This window comes from Kogia breviceps, chromosome X (assembly GCF_026419965.1).
Source record: "Kogia breviceps isolate mKogBre1 chromosome X, mKogBre1 haplotype 1, whole genome shotgun sequence".
Taxonomy (NCBI): domain Eukaryota; kingdom Metazoa; phylum Chordata; class Mammalia; order Artiodactyla; family Physeteridae; genus Kogia; species Kogia breviceps.
Window position 1 is genome coordinate 36974257 of NC_081330.1, and position 16102 is coordinate 36990358.

Genomic DNA, 16102 nt, shown 5'->3' on the forward strand with positions numbered 1-16102 from the left:
ACACATCCTCATTTCCAGAACATTAAAACTTGAAAAATCACACATCTTAGAACTGAGGAAATATTGTATTCTTCCAAAAATAGTTATTTTTTAACAAAACGGTTTAAACTAGTGCTTCCCAAACTTGTTTTCTTCAAGATACACAAATAAAATTATAATATTTGTATGTAGTACCTGGGGAGGGTACACAGACTGATGTGATTGATCAGCCCTCTGAACCCAGAGGACTGAGATGATCGCACTGGTTGGGAAGTTCTGCTTTAAATCACTTGTATGATATATATTTTTAATAAATTGAAAAATTGTTGTAATTCAACAGTTTCATATTTCTTAACTAAAAGTCTTCTTTCATTAGTTTAAACAGACATCTGGATATATAAAGATAACTATTCAAAATACTAGAGAAAGGCTAAGTGTAGACATAAGCAAACTCCTAAATTTAACTTTTTAAAGAATTCATTTTTCTTTCTGCATTTCAATATGAGGCTTTTCTAGTTGCCTCATAACACTTCATTTGCTTCTTCTCTGTTTTGACCAACAAAGCATTTGATACAGCAGATATCACTTACTCTGATCCCTTTTGGTCCTGGTGGTCCTGGAATTCCATCACTACCCTGAAAAATACAACATATTTAGTTATTTTTCTTTCAAAAATAGCCCTCAAATAACTAATTTTAGACTGTAAACTGAGACAAATTTTTGTGAACCTTTGTGAAAGTTAGTGAGAAACTTACATACCCAAGGAAGAAGCATGTATTATTGAGACTGAAAGCACTGAGGTAAGTCATATGCTAAAAGAAACGCCTTTATTTACTGAAAAGAAAACTGTTAACATGTAGAAGAAACTTTATACCTGTAAAGTTAATTATGAATCATGCAAGAAAAGGAAGATGAAATAGTAGTATAGATATTCCCCAAATCATTTATGCATAAACAAAATAAGAGCTGAAAATCTGGGCAGTTTCTATATTGTGTCGATCTGCTTGCATCATCTCTGGGCCTAAATATGAGCTGTTCTTGAGTTTGCTGTTTTAAACCGTTGCTATGTTCTATAAGACACTTTCTCCTGGCAGATCCAAGAAGGAAAAAGAAAACCATAGACTTTCCTTTCAAGCTTCTGCTATAGACTCCATGCAAAAGAGGCTGCCCACATGTTTGTTCATCTATTTATCCATTTCTAGTTACAACCGCATTGCTGAGAATTTAAAGTCTTGCCTCACTAAGTTTTACTATGTAGTTTCTTTTAAAAATGGAATAAAGAAAACCTAATTCTGCTCCAATAGGCAGGAATTTCAGTGGAACATACAGCTAGTAGGCCACCATCTGAGCCTTTAGATAGTTTTTATTAAACTGGGACATCTTGCTTTATACAAGTGGCTTTCAAATTGCTCTACTTACAACCCTAGAATTTCCCCTGGAGGGTCCTTTATGCCTATGTCACCCTCCTTCAGTCACTGAAGCTCTGTTTTTATCTGTTTTATTCGGGAGAAAAGGTTACCTGATGTATTAGTTCCTTATGCTCCTCTTACAAATTACCACAAACTTAGTGGCCTAAAATAATACAATCTTACAGTTCTGGAAGTCAGAGATACGACGGGTCTCAGTGGCAGAGCTATGTTACTTTCTGGAGATTCTATGGAGATAATTCATTTACTTTCTTTTTCCAGCTTCCAGAGCTACCAGCATCCCTCTGTTCATGGCCCTCTTCTATGTTCAAAGTCAGTGACAGCTGAATGAGTCTTTCTAACATTGCACCACTCTGACGCTGACTCTTCTGCCTCCCTTTTCCACATAGAAAGGACCCTTATGATTATACTGGGCCCACCCAAATCATCCAGAATAATTACCCTAGTTTAAAACCAGCTGACTAGCAGCTTTAATTCCACCTGCAATCTTAATTTCGCTTACCTATGTAACCTAACATATTCACAGGTTCTGGGGATTAGGTTATGGACATCTTTAGGGGGTGGGCATTATTCTGCCTACCACACCTTGCTTTAAAACAAGGTTAATAATCTACTCTTTTCACAAAAGATGCATCTCTAAGGAAATGAAAGTAAATCTAATTCTATTTTAAAACTAGAAAATTGTTCAATGAATCTTTTTGTGTCTTCCCACTAAAGGTAAAAATAAGACAAGGATGCCTTAAAACTATACTGGTAATACTAACCAACATGGCTAAATAAGAGAGAGAAATTAGAGGTATAAAAAATTGGAAAGAGAGACGGCTTAAAGATGGCGGAAGAGTAAGACGCGGAGATCTCCTTCCTCCTCACAGAGACATCAGAAATACATCTACACGTGGAACTTCTCCTATAGAACACCCACCGAACGCTGGCAAAAGACCTCAGACCTCCAAAAAGGCAAGAAACTCCCCACATATCTGGGTAGGGCAAAAGAAAAAGGAATAAACAGGGACAAAAGAATAGGGACGGGACCTACGCCAGTGGGAGGGAGCCGTGAAGGAGGAAAGACTCCCACACACTAGAGGCCCCTTCGCGGGCGGAGACTGCGGGCGCCGGAGGGGGAAGCTCCGGAGCCGCGGAGGACAGCTCAGCCACAGGGGTGCGGAGGGCAAAGCGGAGAGATTCCCGCAGAGGATCGGTGCCGACCTGCACTCACCAGCCCGAGAGGCTTGTCTGCTTGCCCGCCGGGGCGGGCGGGGCCGGGAGCTGAGACTCGGGCTTCAGTCGGATCCCAGGGAAAGGTCTGGAGTTGGCAGAGTGAAGACAGCTTGAAGGGGGCTAGTGCGCCACGGCTGGCCGGGAGGGAGTTCGGGAGAAGTCTGGAGCTGCCAAAGAGGCAAGAGACCTTTTCCTCCCTCTTTGCTGCCTGGGCGCGAGGAGAGGGGATTAAGTGAGCCGCTTAAAGGAGCCCCAGAAGCGGGCGCGGAGCTGCCGAAGAGACAAGAGACTTTTTCTTGCCTCTTTGCTTCCTCGGGTGTGAGGTGAGGGGATTAAGAGTACCTCGTAGAGGAACTCCAGAAACGGGCGCGAGCCGCGGCTGTCGGCACGGACAGTAGAGACGGGTGTCGGACGCTAAGGTTGCTGCTGCCACCACCAAGAGGCCTGTGTGTGAGCACAGGTCACTCTCCACACCGGCCCTCCCGGGAGCCCGTGCAGTCCGCCACTGCTGGGGTCCCGGGATCCGGGGACAGCTTCCCCGGGAGAACGCACGGCGCGCCTTGGGCCTGTGCAGCGTCACGTCGGCCTCTGCCGCCGCGGACTCGCCCCGCCCCCATGCCACTCCCTCCCCCCAGCCTGAGTGAGCTGGAGCCCCCGAATCAACTGCTCCTTTAACATCGTCCTGTCTGAGCGAAGGGCAGTCGCCCTCGGACAACCTACACGCAGAGGCGGGACCAAGTCCAAAGCTGAACCCCAGGAGCTGTGCGAACAGAGAGGAGAGGGGGAGGCCTCTCCCAGCAGCCTCAGAAGCGGCGGATTAAAGCTCCACAATCAACTTTAAGTGCCCTGCATCTGGTGAAAACCTGAATAGACAACGAATCATCCCAAGTTGAGGAGGTGGACTTTGGGAGCAAGATATACTATTGTTTTCCCCTTTTTTTTTTCTTTTTGTGAGTGTGTATGTGTGTGCTGCTGTGTGAGATTTTGTCTGTATAGCTTTGCTTTCACCATTTGTCCTAGGGTTAGACCGACCCATTTTTCTGTTTTTTTTTTTTAAAGGAAACTTTTCTTCTTAATAATTATTTTTAATTTTAATAACTATACTTTATACTACTCTGTCTTCTCCCTTTCTTTCTTCCTTTCTTCCTTCCTTTCTTCCCTCCTTCCCTCCTTTCTTCCTTCCTTCCCCCTTCTTTCCTCCCTTCCTCTCTTCCTTCCTCCCTTTCTTCCTCTGCACCTTCCTTCCTTCCTTTCTTGCTTCCTTCCTTCATTTCTTCCTTCCTTTCTTCCTTCCTTCCCTCCCTCCCTCCTTCCTTCCTTTTCTTTCCTTTCTATTTATTCTACCTTTTATTTTGAGCCGTGTGGATTAAAGGTTCTTGGCGCCCCAGCCAGGCACCAGGGCGGTGTCCCTGAGGTGGGAGAACCAACCTCAAGACACTAGTCCACAAGAGACCTCCCAGCTCCACGTAATATCAGATGGCGAAAATCTCCCAGAGATCTCCATCTCAACACCAAGACCCAGCTTCACTCAAGGACCAGCAAAGAACAGTGCTGGACACCCTATCCCCAACAAAGAGCAAGACAGGTCTACAGCCCCATCCATTAGCAGAGAGGCTGCCTAAAATCATAATAAGGTTGCCAACATCCCCAAACACACCACCAGACGAGGACCTGCCCACCAGAAAGACAAGATCCAGCCTCATCCACCAGAACAGAGGCACTAGTCCCCCCAACCAGGGAATCTACTCAACCCACTGAACCAACCTTAGCCACTGGGGACAGCCACCAAAAACAGAGGGAACTACGAACCTTCAGCGTGCAAAAAGGAGACCCCAAACACAGTAAGATAAGCGAAATGAGAAGACAGAAAAACACACAACAGATGAAGGAGCAAGATAAAAACACACCAGACCTAACAGATGAAGAGGTAATAGCCAATCTACCTGAAAGAGAATTTAGAATAATGATGGTGAAGATGATGCAAAATCTTGGAAATAGAATAGACAATTTGCAAGAAACAGTTAACAGGGACCTAGAAGAAATAAAGAGGAAGCAAGAAACGATGAGCAACACAATAAATGAAATAAAAAATACTCTAGATGGGATCAATAGCAGAATAACTGAGGCAGAAGGACGGATAAGTGACCTGGAAGATAAAATAGTGGAAATAACTACTGCAGAGCAGAAGAAAGAAAAAAGAATGAAAAGAACTGAGGACAGTCTCAGAGACCTCTGGGACAACATTAAATGCACCAACATTCGAAGTATAGGGGTCCCAGAAGAAGAAGAGAAAAAGAAAGGGACTGAGAAAATATTTGAAGAGATTATAGTTGAAAACTTCCCTAATATAGGAAAGGAAATAGTCAATCAAGTCCAGGAAGCACAGAGAGTTCCATACAGGATAAACCCAAAGAGAAACACGCCAAGACACATAATAATCAAACTGTCAAAAATTAAATACAAAGAAAACATATTAAAAGCAGCAAGGGAAAAACAACAAATAACACACAAGGGAATCCCCATAAGATTAACATCTGATCTTTCAGCAGAAACTCTACAAGCCAGAAGGGAGTGGCAGGACATATTTAAAGTGATGAAGGAAAAAAACCTACAACCAAGGGCTTCCCTGGTGGCGCAGTGGTTGAGAGTCCGCCTGCCGATGCAGGGGACACGGGTTCGTGCCCTGGTCCGGGAAGATCCCACATGCCGCGGAGCAACTAAGCCCATGAGCCATGGCCGCTAGGCCTGCGCGTCCGGAGCCTGTGCTCCGCTACGGGAGAGGCCACAGCGGTGAGAGGCCCGCGTACCGCAAAAAAAAAAAAAAAAAAAAAAAAAAAAAAAACCTACAACCAAGAATACTCTACCCAGCAAGGATCTAATTCAGATTTGATGGAGAAATTAAAACCTTTACAGACAAGCAAAAGCTGAGAGAGTTCAGCACCACCAAACCAGCTCTACAACAAATCCTAAAGGAACTTCTCTAGGCAAGAAACACAAGAGAAGGAAAAGACCTACAAGAACAACCCGAAACAATTAAGTAAATGGTAATAGGAACATACATATCGATAATTACCTTAAATGTAAGTGGATTAAATGCTCCCACCAAAAGACACAGACTGGCTGAATGGATACAAAAACAAGACCCATATATATGCTGTCTACAAGAGACCCACTTCAGACCTAGGGACACATACAGACTGAAAGTAAGGGGATGGAAAAAGATATTCCATGCAAATGGAAATCAGAAGAAAGCTGGAGTAGCAATTCTCATATCAGACAAAATAGACTTTAAAATAAAAACTATTACAAGAGACAAAGAAGGACACTACAAAATGATCAAGGGATCGATCCATGAAGAAGATATAACAATTGTAAATATTTATGCACCCAACATAGGAGCACCTCAATACATAAGGCAAATACTAACAGCCTTAAAAGGGGAAATCGACAGTAACACAATTATAATGGGGGACTTTAACACCCCACTTTCACCAATGGACAGATCATCCAAAATGAAAATAAATAAGGAAACACAAGCTTTAAATGATACATTACACAAGATGGACTTAATTGATATTTATAGGACATTCCATCCAAAAACAACAGAATACACATTTTTCTCAAGTGCTCATGGAACATTCTCCAGGATTGATCATATATTGGGTCACAAATCTAGCCTTGGCAAATTTAAGAAAATTGAAACCATATCAAGTATCTTTTCCGACCACAACGCTATGAGACTAGATATCAATTACAGGAAAAGATCTGTAAAAAATACAAACACATGGAGGCTAAACAATACACTACTTAATAACGAAGTGATCACTGAAGAAATCAAAGAAGAAATCAAAAAATACTTAGAAACAAATGACAATGGAGACACAATGACCCAAAACCTATGGGATACAGCAAAAGCAGTTCTAAGAGGCAAGATTATAGCAATACAATCATACCTTAAGAAACAGGAAACATCTCGAATAAACAACCTAACTTTGCACTTAAAGCAATTAGAGAAAGAAGAACAAAAAAACCCCAAATTTAGCAGAAGGAAAGAAATCATAAAGATCAGATCAGAAATAAATGAAAAAGAAGTGAAGGAAACAATAGCAAAGATCAATAAAACTAAAAGCTGGTTCTTTGAGAAGATAAATAAAATTGATAAACCATTAGCCAGACTCATCAAGAATAAAAGGGAGAAGACTCAAATCAATAGAATTAGAAATGAAAAAGGAGATGTAACAACTGACACTGCAGAAATACAAAAGATCATTAGAGATTACTACAAGCAACTGTATGCCAATAAAATGGACAACCTGGAAGAAATGGACAAATTCTTAGAAATGCACAACCTGCCGAGACTGAACCAGGAAGAAATAGAAAATATGAACAGACCAATCACAAGCACTGAAATTGAAACTGTGATTAAAAATCTTCCAGCAAACAAAAGCCCAGGACCAGATGGCTTCACAGGCGAATTCTATCAAACATTTAGAGAAGAGCTAACACCTATCCTTCTCAAACTCTTCCAAAAGATAGCAGAGGGAGGAACACTCCCAAACTCATTCTATGAGGCCAACATCACCCTGATACCAAAACCAGACAAAGACGTCACAAAGAAAGAAAACTACAGGCCAATATCACTGATGAACATAGATGCAAAAATCCTCAACAAAATATTAGCAAACAGAATCCAACAGCACATTAAAAGGATCATACACCATGATCAAGTGGGGTTTATCCCAGGAATGCAAGGATTCTTCAATATACGCAAATCAATCAACGTAATACACCATATCAACAAACTGAAGGAGAAAAACCATATGATCATCTCAATAGATGCAGAGAAAGCTTTTGACAAAATTCAACACTCATTTATGATAAAAACTTTGCAGAAAGTAGGCATACAGGGAACTTTCCTCAACATAATAAAGGCCATATATGACAAACCCACAGCTAGCATCGTTCTCAATGGTGAAACACTGAAACCATTTCCACTAAGATCAGGAACAAGACAAGGTTGCCCACTCTCACCACTCTTATTCAACATAGTTTTGGAAGTTCTAGCCACAGCAATCAGAGAAGAAAAAGAAATAAAAGGAATCCAAATAGGAAAAGAAGAAGTAAAGCTGTCACTGTTTGCAGATGACATGATACTATACATAGAGAATCCTAAGGATGCTACCAGAAAACTACTAGAGCTAATCATTGAATTTGGTAAAGTTGCAGGATACAAAATTAATGCACAGAAATCTCTGGCATTCTTATACACTAATGATGAAAAATCTGAGAGTGAAATTAAGAAAACACTCCCATTTACCATTGCAACAAAAAGAATAAAATATCTAGGAATAAACCTACCTAAGGAGACAAAAGACTTGTATGCAGAAAACTATAAGACACTGATGAAAGAAATTAAAGATGATACAAATAGGTGGAGAAATATACCATGTTCTTGGATTGGAAGAATCAACATTGTGAAAATGACTATACTACCCAAAGCAATCTACCGATTCAATGCAATCCCTATCAAATTACCACTGGCATTTTTTACAGAACTAGAACAAAAAATTTCACAATTTGTATGGAAACACAAAAGACCCCGAATAGCCAAAGCAATCTTGAGAACGAAAAATGGAGCTGGAGGAATTAAGCTCCCTGACTTCAGACTCTACTACAAGGCTACAGTAATCAAGACAGTATGGTACTGGCACAAAAACAGAAATATAGATCAATGGAACAGGATAGAGAGCCCAGAGATAAACCCACACACATATGGTCACCTTATCTTTGATAAAGGAGGGAAGGATATACAGTGGAGAAAAGACAGCCTCTTCAATAAGTGGTGCTGGGAAAACTGGACAGCTACATGTAAAAGTATGAAATTAGAACAATCCCTAACACCACACACAAAAATAAACTCAAAATGGGTTAAAGACCTACATGTAAGGCCAGACACTATCAAACTTTTAGAGGAAAACATAGGCAGAACACTATACGACATAAATCACAGCAAGATCCTTTTTGACCCATCTCCTAGAGAAATGGAAATAAAAACACAAATAAACAAATGGGACCTAATGAAACTTAAAAGCTTTTGCACAGCAAAGGATACCATAAACAAGACCAAAAGACAACCCACAGAATGGGAGAAAATATTTGCAAATGAAGCACCTGACAAAGGATTAATTTCCAAAATTTATAAGCAACTCATGCAGCTCAATAACAAAAAAACAAACAACCCAATCCAAAAATGGGCAGAAGAACTAAATAGACATTTCTCCAAAGAAGATATACAGATTGCTAACAAACACATGAAAGAATGCTCAACCTCATTAATCATTAGAGAAATGCAAATCAAAACTACAATGAGATATCATCTCACACCGGTCAGATTGGCCATCATCAAAAACTCTAGAAACAATAAATGCTGGAGAGGGTGTGGAGAAAAGGGAACCCTCTTGCACTGCTGGTGGGAATGTAAATTGATACAGCCGCTATGGAGAACAGTATGGAGGTTCCTTAAAAAACTACAAATAGAACTACCATACGACCCAGCAATCCCACTACTGGGCATATACCCTGAGAAAACCATAATTCAGAAAGACTCATGTACCAAAATGTTCATTGCAGCTCTATTTACAATAGCCAGGACATGGAAGCAACCTAAGTGTCCATCAACAGATGAATGGATAAAGAAGATGTGGCACATATATACAATGGAATATTACTCAGCCATAAAAAGAAATGAAACTGAGTTATTTATAATGAGGTGGATGGACCTGGAGTCTGTCATACAGAGTGAAGTAAGTCAGAAGGAGAAAAACAAATACCGTATGCTAACACATATATATGGACTCTAAGGGAAAAAAATGTCATGAAGAGATTAGTGGTAGGACGGGAATAAAACACAGACTTACTCGAGCATGGACTTGAGGATATGGGGAGGGGGAAGGGTGGGCTGTGACGAAGTGAGAGAGTGGCAGGGACATATATACACTATCAAATGTAAATTAGATAGCTAGTGGGAAGCTGCTGCATAGCACAGGGAGATCACCTCTGTGCTTTGTGACCACCTAGAGGGGTGGGATAGGGAGGGTGGGAGAGAGGGTGATGCAAGAGGGAAGAGATATGGGAACATATGTATATGTATAACTGATTCAGTTTGTTGTAAAGGAAAAACTAACACACTATTGTAAAACAATTATACTCCAATAAAGATGTTAAAAAAAAATTGGAAAGAATGAGGTAAAACATATTGTTTGCAAATAATACGATTGTATACATGGAAAACCCAAGATAATTAAATGAAAAACTATAATCAATAAGATAATTCAGTAAGGTAACTGTATACAAAATTAATATGAAGAAATTAATAGCTTTCTTATATACCAACAATTACCAGTTAGAAAACATAATGGAAGAAAATGTGCAATTTACAATAGCAGAAAAAGATAAAACATTTAGCAATGAACTGAGCAAGAAATGTATAAGATTCATAAGAAGAAAAGTTTAAAACACTTCTGAAGTTCAAAAAGGAAGACTGGAACAACTGGAAAGGCATTCCATGTTCCTGGATAATAGGATTCAACATTAAAAAAGTCAATTCTCAACAATTTAGTTACAAATTTGATACAATAAAAATAGAAATAACACAATTTTTTTTTAAACTGGACAATGTGACCCTTATGTTTATATGGAAAAATAAACAAGCAAGAACACTGAGAAAAATTCTGAAGAAAAAAAAAGACCAGTGAGGGGACACTAGTACTGTCAGATATAAAAATATAGCATAAGATGTCAATAATTAAAGTAGTTTGGTTCTGATATTTGAATAACCAGACCATTGGAGGAGTATGAAAAGTTGAGAAACATGTCCATATATTCATGTGAATTTGGTATATAATGAAAGTGGCATTGCAAATCAGTGGGGAAAATTATATTGGGACACACTTGTGAAGACATCTGGAAAAAAAAGTAGAACTTACATCACAAACCATACCAGGATGAATTGAAATCAATAAAATAGTCACATGAGAAAAGTGAAACTATTAATATACTGGAAGAAAACATGGGAGAATTATTTTATACTCTTACAGTGGGGAAGGCATTTAATATTCTAAACCCAAATGCCACAAAAGACCTTTGATAAACACACACACACACACACACACAAAAACACAAAACACACACACACAGACACATAAATATACATATACACATGCACACACCCAGTGAAGACAAATGATAAACTAGTGGGAAATAATTGTAACTCACAATACAGATAAAGGGCAATCTCCCTAAAATATAAATAGCTCATTTGAATATGAAAATACCAACAATCCAGTAGAAAAATGAGCAAATGGTATAAATAGACAGTTCACAGAAATGAAAAGATGCTCAATCTTATTTTTAACAAGAGAAATGCAAACTAAAAGTACATCGAGAGGCCATTTTTCATCTAACAGATTGGCAAGAATCCAAGTTTCATAATAGGATTGGGTGAAGCTATAGGGAAATTGATCTTCTTGTACATTGCTGAACCAAGGATAAATCATACAACTTCTTGGGTGGCAATTTGGCAATATCCAAAAAATATATATAAATACATGTATGCTCTGATCCAGCCAAACCACTTCTAGTAATCTTACAGAGATAATCCCTTACTGGTGAAAGAAAATCTATTTAAATTGTACATCTTAGCAGCACTGTTTGTGGTAGCAAAAAATTGAAAACCACCTAAATGATCATCAATAGGGAACTGGCTTAATGAGTTATTGTTTATACACACAATATAATACAATGCAGTTATAAAAAATGAGGAGGTTCTGTGTATACTGATATGGGATATCTACAATGTATATGAAGTGAAAAACAAAGGTCAAACAATCTGTTGGATACCATTTTATAAACAAAGGGAGGTAAAAGTGTGTATGTGTGTATATGCATGTATGTGCATGTATATATTTGTATCTGCACTCATATTCATAAAAAATTCTTGGGCATACTCACAAGAAAATAACATAAGTGGATACCCATTAGGAATATGTAGAACTCAGTGGCTAATGGACATGGTGGAAAGGAGATTTTTTTCATTGTATACCCTTTTTATGTTAATTTATTTTGAACAAAATGAATATACTATCTATTGAAAATCAATTAAATTTTATTTTTAAGAATAAAGAAATCCTTTGGAAATCTTTATACATACACTTCTCTATATATTTGTTTTATATATATTTACTTTCATATATGAGTATACAGATTAAAGAATAATCCTACAAAATTTTTGACTTGGTATGTATGTTAACACATATACATGTGTTACCCAATCACATAAAAAGTATAAATTCAGCTATGTTGGGGAGCATGAAGTCATACTGGAGATAGAAGCACAAAGTGCTTCTAATTCAAAATCCCCAAAGTTTAGAAAGCAGTCAAACCTCCTCCTTTTATGGATATAGAAATGGAACCATAGCAAAAGACTGGATTGCTTTCTAAATTTAAACTGCATACAACCACACCTTTAAAAATTATCATACTATTGTAGAATAGTCCCAGTTAATGCTAAACTATTTCAAAAAATCTGATGTAGTTAGCTCTTTTTAATCTGGCCTAAATCTTTATTAGACCTGCCACCTCTCAGTGAGCATAGTGTGCAAGAAACTCAGCCCCAAATCCCAGGTAAACGCAGATACAAGAAATGTAACTTTATTTTTCTATGGTTCAACTTAATTTCTATTTCAAAGCACCCATTTCACTAAGATGGCTGAAATTTAACCTCAGTTAATTGGACTTCCCACCTCATTTTCACAAGCCTGTGCCTAAGCTATGGAGGGCTTAAGTAGTTCTAAAATGTTGAGGGGTGGGACAGTCTAGTTCAAGCTGGAATCCATTGAGATGTCCCATGCCAGCAGTCTACATGGACTGCTGCTGAGTTAGTGCTCAATTCTACCCACGTGACTCTTTCAGATCTTTCTGCTATTTCTGGGTGCACAAGAAACATTCTGCTGTTTTGCACCTCATTGGACATAGGAAATTCTGTTGTGTGCCCCATCTACTTAAATTTTATGCAGTCATTTAGAGTCTTGCCTTTTCCTCAGTGTAAAGTTCTACTCAGGAAATTTAGCACATGTCCCTTCTGCTCTTGAATCTAATAAAACTTCCTTGGTGTACTGCCACCTCCTCAGAGATCATGCTCAAACCTATTCCCACAATCTATGCTATGGTATAGTTAAGTGTTAAAAAGTATTTGTGCATTTAAATTAATTTTCCCCCTTTACTCAGAGGACTACTTGATGAGTATCCATTTGATTTCCTTAATGCTCTAATGACACAATGTACCACTATTCCATGAAATAAAATTAGGAAAAAAGGGTTTCTAAACCACTATTATTTTCCAGGAAAATGAACAGAACTGGCCCTTTCATATATCAGTTAATCAGTCGAAGAGCCATGAAAAAAAAAAAAAAAAACAGAAGCTTTTCCCAATCTTAAAATTCACTATTATCTCTTCACATCCTATATCGTAACATGCATATAAGATGCTATCCTTGCTCGTGGTATAGGAGAAACTGCCCACACAGCAGTCAATGGGGAAAAGTATTCCCAACTGACAGGATAACAGCACCTTTGGATCTATGAGCCTGGGTACAGGAGAGGGAGAGTGTAAGGATCTATCGTCTCCTTCTTTCTCTCCCACAGAATAGCCTGTGTGACTTCCAGCTCACCAAATTCATTGATACACCTGTCTCAGACAGCTGCCACCAGTCTACATTTGACAAACTGGTAGACATGTCTCTCACCACCCAACCCCATCTATTCCTGGCTTGGTGATGTTTGGAGCTCATGGTTACACTCACTCCGCCAGGGAGGCCTGATTGTCCCGCTTGGAATAATTTTGATCATGACCATGATCCATCGTAGCCTCAGATTAATTACCTATTTTTTGACATAACTCCTCAAAGTCCGACCCATTCAGGGCCATGTTGGAGTAACCTATGTTTCTCATTTGGGTCCTGAAAAATCAAGAAATGGAATCGAGGGGTCTGGCTCCTGGCTAAAGACCTATGTGTGATTTTTCAGGCCCAACCATATGGTAAGCCTCATAGAGAAAAGCTACCCATCCCACACCAGAATTAGTACACAGCCAATGCATGTCAGTCTCGGAAGAGAATTGTAGTAAAGGAGTCAATCCCCCTGGCTGGTCATGCTCTTATGCATATCTGCACTGAAAGGCCTCTATATGGAACCTTGGTGAAGAGGTCTTCATTGAGAGAGGGGGAACCTTGAGGACATTTTTTCTGTACTCTGACTCAGTAGTTCTCCACTCCTAGCCCTTCCTCCCTCCCTTCTTTCATCCCGCTGTCAGGTATACTAAAAAACAGCAGTTTTTTGCTCCAAGCTCCCTGAGCAGTGAAACAATTCCCCGTGTCTGTGCTGATCCATTTCACCCTCACTGGCACTGTTCCATGAGGAATAATGGAAGAGTGGGGGAGTCCAAGCTTTCTCTGGTTTATGTTTTGCTTATACACACTGTCACAGTAAGTGACTAAAGGCTTGACTGTTACTTTCATTTTGGCTTATTGTCTTAATCAGTACTCTGAAACCTGGCAGTTAAGCTCTCTCCAGCTCAGCTGAGCTCCTGACAGGACTTAATTTTTGTTAAGGATCCCAATGACCACACACAATGAACAGCTTCCAAAAGCATTTGAATACAGCAGTAATATTCAGCTTTAAAAAAAAAACAACAATGAAGTATAGGTTCTTGGCCATTCTATTGTTTTATTTAAATATTAGTTTCTGGCTATAATTGAGTAACTTTTAAATTGATTTGACACGTGTCCCACATTAAGATGGCTTAATTCCTTTGGTATTACTGATTGGTAACTTGGCACATACCTTTTGTCCCCGAGGCCCTGGTGGCCCTTCTGGACCTGGAAATCCAGGCAAACCTGGATGGCCTTCCAAACCTGGAAATCCTCTCTCCCCCTGCAATTGAACAAGAATGAAAGATAAAGTCATTTGTGAATTTTCAAGCGCAAACATGGTTGAGATTCAAAAACATCAAATTACTATCTAGAGAAGACTAAATTAATTTAATTATGCTAAGTTCAGAGTATCCACTAACATAGAGAAACCTGTAAGATATGAGTGGAAAAACACAAACCACTCTGAATTTATATCATATTTGGTAATGTAATCGCTTGCTTTCTCGTAAAAGTAAAAAGCTTATCAGAGATGAAGTGAAGTTTAAACATATTGACATCAAGAATTTAACAGGGAAGATGGCAGTAAATCCAGGAAACCAGGAACGAAGGGGTTACATGAAATAAGTATGGTGCAGGGATGAAGAAGGGTAAAAGGAAAGCATCAGAGAAGATTTCAGGTTTGCTGTAGAGTTGCACGATTATTCAGAATGGAAATTCACTTGCTGATTAGTGATGAGGTAGCTAGAAAAAGGCTCTATAACATCAAAATTTTTATATTTTTCTCTGATTGTAAAATCAATACAAAAAGGAATAAATGTTTGTTGTAGAGGAAAAGGAAAAACCACCAGCAATTGTGACTCAAGTCCCAGTTCTGACCACAGCACTTATCAACACCAGCACAGGAGGGCTGTCTTCCTACTAGTGAGGGTCTACTAGGTCTACATCTTATCAGCATCTATCAGGAAAGGCTGCCTGATGTGCATATCTATACAACCAGATAGGTGTGTGTTGCAGGGAGACCATGAATACTAATATACCATTAGATAGACACATTAGGGTTAGTTAACTTGCATCCAGTCAATTATATTAAGAGTGTGAACCCTAACATCTCTAGGGGATCCAGTCACAGAAAGCAAATTAAGTTTAAGAACCCTAAGGGCTCACAGCTCCATGGCACGTGCTTCCAACTGCAGTGCTGCAAGCAGTTCCTCTACTTTCCTAAGGCTTGAAGGTGGAGTCTCTGGCCAGAGGCTCTGGACCTTGTTCTGGGAACCCTCTTCTCCCCAGATCCTATCCACAGTGACAGCCTAGGCAGCACCTGAGAAAGAGAAAGCATCCATATCTACAAGGCAACTGACTAATGGGCCATTAGAAGCACTTACCCTTGGAGGTTAAGGTACAATAGACTTTCATTCATAACCCCAGTATGTGTGTCTATCTGTGTGTGTCTGTGTGTGTGTGGCAACAGGGGGCAAATACTAAGTTTAGCCTAGATAGCTTAGATGATCTTGTATTGAATAACTTATGTTGAAGCATCCTACAATAAATATAAGCACTTTGAAAAGGCTACTTCTGGTCAGTTTTCACTTATTACTTCAAAGCCAATGAAGCAAATGTTAGCCAGTTAAAGGTAGGCCTAAACATTCCTGTAGCTTTGACAATTATTATTGACATATTACAGCATTTTCTCTCTATTTTCTATAAATATATCTCTTTATTGTTTTAAGTACTCATAGAATTATGATAATTTAGTATCCATCAATCTCAATG

General features: G+C 39.2%; 1 protein-coding gene across 1 annotated transcript in view; it reads right to left on the minus strand.

The window, feature by feature from the left end:
• The window catches only part of COL4A5 (collagen type IV alpha 5 chain), a 245943-nt gene that overhangs the window by 108409 nt on the left and 121432 nt on the right, over positions 1-16102 (minus strand). Inside the window, exons 3-4 of the mRNA XM_059051327.2 lie at positions 14523-14612; positions 570-614 (exon numbers count right to left, since the gene is read on the minus strand). Coding sequence (XP_058907310.1) covers positions 570-614; positions 14523-14612 — 135 coding nt within the window. The remainder of the gene's footprint in view (positions 1-569; positions 615-14522; positions 14613-16102) is intronic.